Source organism: Salvia hispanica, chromosome 1, assembly GCF_023119035.1.
Source record: "Salvia hispanica cultivar TCC Black 2014 chromosome 1, UniMelb_Shisp_WGS_1.0, whole genome shotgun sequence".
NCBI classification, from domain to species: domain Eukaryota; kingdom Viridiplantae; phylum Streptophyta; class Magnoliopsida; order Lamiales; family Lamiaceae; genus Salvia; species Salvia hispanica.
The window spans coordinates 25,989,920-25,995,196 of record NC_062965.1 but is presented as its reverse complement, the minus strand read 5'-3'; the positions used below and the strand labels follow the sequence as shown (position 1 = coordinate 25,995,196).

Below are 5,277 nucleotides of genomic sequence, written 5' to 3'. Positions count from 1 at the left end.
AAGTTCTTTCATTTGTTAATGAAAATTAGCAGTATATGTTAAAATAATAAGCAGGAAAATTTTTGAAAATTCCAAGAGTCATATCCTAGGATTTAAAAAAATAATAATAATGAACATTGCTTAGTCTAATTCTAATATACAAAACTTCTTTTCGTTTGCGGACTCCACTTCTATAGCAAAAAAAAAAAAAAAAAAAAATCAAATTAGTAAAGTACGAAGTGAAACAGTAATTATGAATTAGATAATTTGCGAAGTAGTAAGTTTTTATAGTCTATAAGAAATCGAGTTGACGAGTTCCATGTTCAGGAGACCAAGTCAAACTTCTAGAATCTAGTGCTGTTAACTTAGTTTAATTTCAAAATCAAGGTCATTTAAAAACAAGAGTGAACATTGGCTTCCAAATCAAAGTCATGGAGTAAATATTTAAATAAAATAACTTGTAGATTTCCTAGGCATTCAGCCTCAGGCTTGACGCGAGGAATCTTCCGCATCTACACAATATCTCTCTGTAATATTCTTCATGAGATGATCCTTTACTACATGGAAAACGCGTGCCATTTTTTTCAAATTTGTGGATCAAGTGTAGTTATTTTGACTACAGCTAAAAATTCAAAAGGCAAACAACCGCAACTTTGAGCACGTACCAACGGTGTTCTGTCGCCGTTACGAGCCCTTGAGCGTGTTGGTCAATGTAAGAGCACGCTACTTTATTAGAGGTCACCATGTAACATTTAATTTTTAATAATTCGAAAAAATTAGACTTTTTTATCCATAATTTTCACCTATAAATAAGTGTTCCCCTTTTTAATTTAAGGTTTAAGCATTTCATTTAATTCAATTATAGAGATTTTAATTTAATCATGCACTGAAACTTTTTATTTGTAGAGTAACCAACCCTCTTCAAAGAGTGTCAATAGGCGTCTTGGCCTTGTTAATTTCTGTGATCTTCGTTCACAAGAAGCGGAAGAGCTACAACAAGATCAGTATCGAAGATGGTGCTAACTTTGTGGAGGGCATTTCGCTGAAAGTGTTCACATTCGAACATTTGTCCGAAGCAACAAACGGCTTTAAGGAAGAGCTTGGGAGAGGAGCGTCCGGCACAGTGTTCAAAGGGGTTCTGCAGAATGGCCATAAAATGGTGGCGGTGAAGAGGTTGGAGAAGGAATTCGCACAAGGAGAGAAAGAGTTCCAGACAGAGTTGAAGACAATTGGGAAGATGTATCACCGGAACCTAGTTCGACTCCTAGGTTACTGCTTCAATGGAGACAACAAATTGTTGGTGTTTGAGTACATGAGCAACGGATCCCTAGCTGATATACTTTTCAATCAAGAGAAACAGCCTAGTTGGGAGGAACGGATGGAGATCGCTCGTGATATATCTAGAGGGATACTGTATCTGCACGAAGAGTGTGAGACGCAGATTATTCACTGCGATATAAAGCCTCAGAACATACTCATGGATGGGAACTGGTGCGCTAAGATATCAGACTTTGGGCTAGCGAAGCTTCTAAAACAAGATCAGACTAATACGTATACTGGGATAAGAGGCACGAAGGGCTATGTTGCACCAGAGTGGTTCCAAAAGCAGGCGATCACGGTGAAAGCAGATGTTTATAGCTTTGGAGTGATGCTGTTGGAGATCATATGCTGCAGGAAGTGTGTTGATTCAAGCAAGAATGAGGATGAGGCGATTCTTGAGGAATGGGTTTACGACTGTTATTCATCGAGGAAGATTGGGAGTCTGATCGGGGACGAGATGGTGGAGGAGAAGAAGGCGGAGAGGATGGTGAAGATAGGAATATGGTGTGTGCAATATGATCCGTCGTTGCGTCCAATTACGAAGAAAGTTCTGCTAATGTTGGAAGGAACTGTCGAGATTCCGATACCTCCAAGTCCGAGTTCTTTCTTAAGCTCAATCTAACTTGATTTACTATACGAGTGTGCTCCAATGTTTGTTTTTTCTTTCACTTTCTAGTGATGTCATGTATCTTGCACGTCTTCATTTAAATCATAACCCAAATCATATCATTTCTCTAACAAGTAATAGTACTATCATAGATTAGGCTGACATTACTAACATCAAATGATATGTGATATTCAATGTTCAGAAATTACCTTAAGCAAATATAATCAGCCACAGATAGTAAAAGTATATAATATTGAAATTGATATCCAAGAGAGAAGAGGAAGAAGACATTGTAGGAGAATTGTTTTCTTTTTCGTATTTCATCGTTTGGAGTAAGCCTCTTAATATAGAGGCTTACCCTAATTTACAAATGGTAATACTATCTCCTATTTTTGGTGGTATCAATCACACATTAATTACAAGATCAATCACTCACTAATTACATGATCCTTGCCTTACTTACATTATTTCTTTTCCATATTCTAACACTCCCCCTCAAGCTAAGTAACGGCATCTCCGATGCTTAGCTTGCCTAATACTTCTTCAAACACCTTTGAATGGACTGCTTTGGTCAGGATGTCTGCTAGTTGATCTTCTGAGCGGACAAAGGGCAACTCAATAATTCCTTTCTCAATCTTCTCCTTGATAAAGTGCCGATCAATCTCCACATGCTTCGTCCGGTCGTGTTGGACTGGGTTTTCTGCTATGCTGATTGCTGCCTTGTTGTCACAGAATAGTTGACTCTTCTGAGTAGGTGGAAAGCCAATTTCTGTAAGAAGTCTCCGTATCCATAGGATTTCGGTTATTCCACTCTTTGCTCCTCGGAATTCAGCTTCAGCACTAGAAAGTGCAACCACTTTTTGTTTTTTACTCCTCCAAGTGACAAGGTTGTCGCCCATGAACATGAAGTACCCAGCTGTTGACTTTCGATCGATAGGATTGCTTGCCCAGTCGGCATCGGTGTATCCGGACACTTCTAAATTCCCTCCACCTTTCAGTAGAATTCCGTAGCCAACTGTCCCCTTAAGATATCTTACTATCCTCATCGTAGCATTCATGTGCTCTTCCTGTGGGCTGTGCATGAACTGACTCACCACTCCGACTGCATATGCGATATCGGGCCTTGTATGGGCTAGGTAGATCAGTTTTCCAACCAAACGTTGGTATCGCTCTCTGTCCGCTGGTTTGGCTCCTTCTTCTATCTTCAAACCATGGTTCTGTACCATTGGTGTTTCTGCGGGCTTGCATTCCAGTAGTCCTGTCTCCGTTAGCAAGTCGAGGACGTACTTCTTCTGTCTCAAGAATATCCCACGTTTTGATCGCATGACTTCTATTCCCAGAAAGTACTTCAAATCTCCTAGATCTTTCATCTCAAATTCTTGGGAAAGATTTTCTCGCAGCTTCTTGATTTCAACTGAGTCATTTCCTGTGATTATCATATCATCCACATATATCAGAAGACAGGTTATGCTATCACCTTGTTGTTTGAGGAAGAGAGTATGGTCAGAGTTGCTCTGCCGGTATCCATACTTCTGCATCGCCTGGCTAAACCGTCCAAACCACACCCTGGGTGACTGTTTTAGACCGTAAAGTGTCTTCTTTAGGCGACATACTTCTCCTGGTCCAAATTCACCATTGTAGCCCGGAGGAACCTCCATGTATACCTCCTCCTCTTTCTTTAGTTCTCCATGTAGGAAGGCATTAGTGACGTCAAGCTGATGTAAAGGCCAATTCTGATTTGCTGCAACAGATAATAGAATTCTCACTGTGCTCATCTTGGCTACTGGTGAGAAGGTCTCGGCGTAATCCACCCCATAAGTCTGAGTATAGCCTTTTGCTACCAGTCTTGCCTTATATCTCTCAATCGATCCATCTGCCCGCCTTTTTATAGTAAAGATCCATCTGCATCCGACTGGCCGTTTTCCCTCTGGCAGTACACATTTCTCCCATGTCTTGTTTTTGAGGAGAGCATCCATCTCCTTCTTCATGGCTTCCCTCCAGTGTTTGTGCTTCATTGCTTCTTCTACTGAGTTTGGTATTTCATCCTCATACAAGGCAGCTTCAAATGCTCGTGCCATTTCAGTCATCTGTGCAGTCATGGAGCAGGCCATAGGGTAGCGAGCTTTTCTTCCCTTCCAATCTGGGGAGTATTTCTTTGGGGGCACTCCTCTATTGCATCGTGGAGGCAGGATAGGCTGTCCGGAGGTGTCTGACTCCTCTTGGATGGTTTCCCCTCTATGCTCAAGGTCAGTCTCAATAACAGGGAATTCACTAGGATCAGAATTCCTTACCTCAGGATAATCAGTCAGAGATATTGGGGCCTTGTCACTGAGCGCAGTGGTCTCTGCCGGTGTGTTTGAGGCCTGCTCGGTGGTAAAGCTAACCTTCTCTGTTAGATCCACTTCGGGAACAGGACTTGGTATAGGACTGATGATTAGGTTCTGGAACAAACTTAGCGGGTCAATCGAAGTTTCTTTTTGATTTCCCTCCCCCTGACTGCTAAGTTGGTGATAGAAGTACTCATTTTCAACGAAATCACAGTTCATTGTGATAAACATGCGTTTGGCTTTGGGGTCGTAGCATCGATAACCTTTTTGTTGTTGGGCATATCCTAGGAAAACGCCTTTTACGGCACAAGGGGAAAATTTGGATCTTTCGTGTTTTGGTATATGAATAAAGGTAGAGCATCCAAAAACTCTAGGCTCAAGAGTAAGTGGGAGAGGTATCTGTGTTTGGGTAGATAGGACTTGTATGGGGGATTTGTTTTCGAGGCCTTTAGTGGGTAGGCGATTCAGGGTATAGACAGAAGTGGCTAGGGCTTCAGGCCAAAAAGACTTTGGGACTTTGGATTCTATAAGATGGGCTCTGGTCATTTCAAGGAGTTTCCTATTCTTTCGTTCTGCTACCCCATTTTGTTCTGGTGTGTGAGGGCAAGTGGTTTGGTGTACAAGGCCATTTTTCGCAAAGAATTGTTGCATTTGGGTATTAACATACTCCCCCCCATTATCAGACCTAAGGATTTGTATGTTTTTCTTATACTGGGTTTGAACAAAGGTATAGAAAAGGACAAATTTATCAAATACTTCTGACTTAGATTTCATAAAATATATCCATGTCATGCGTGAAAAATCATCGATAAAAAGCACAAAATATTTAAGACCTTGACCTCCCGTAATAGGTGCTGGTCCCCACACATCAGAATGAATAAGGGAAAAAACTTGGTCCACACGGGTATTATTAGCTTTAAAAGAATGTCGATGACTCTTAGCCAAAAAACAAGTATCACAATCCATACGAGTAATTTTATCAAAACTAGGGAATAAAATTTTAAGATAACCTAGCGATGGGTGTCCTAATCGACGATGCCATAG

The 5,277-nt window shown here is 41.0% G+C and overlaps 1 protein-coding gene across 1 annotated transcript; it reads left to right on the top strand.

The window, feature by feature from the left end:
- Positions 1–410: 410 nt before the first annotated feature.
- On the top strand, positions 411–1,962 carry LOC125192353 (G-type lectin S-receptor-like serine/threonine-protein kinase LECRK2). Its single transcript, XM_048089897.1, has 2 exons — positions 411–415; positions 886–1,962. Exons 1-2 carry the CDS (start codon positions 411–413, stop codon positions 1,919–1,921), a joined length of 1,041 nt encoding a protein of 346 aa, XP_047945854.1. The 3' UTR covers positions 1,922–1,962.
- The last annotated feature ends 3,315 nt before the right edge of the window (positions 1,963–5,277 follow it).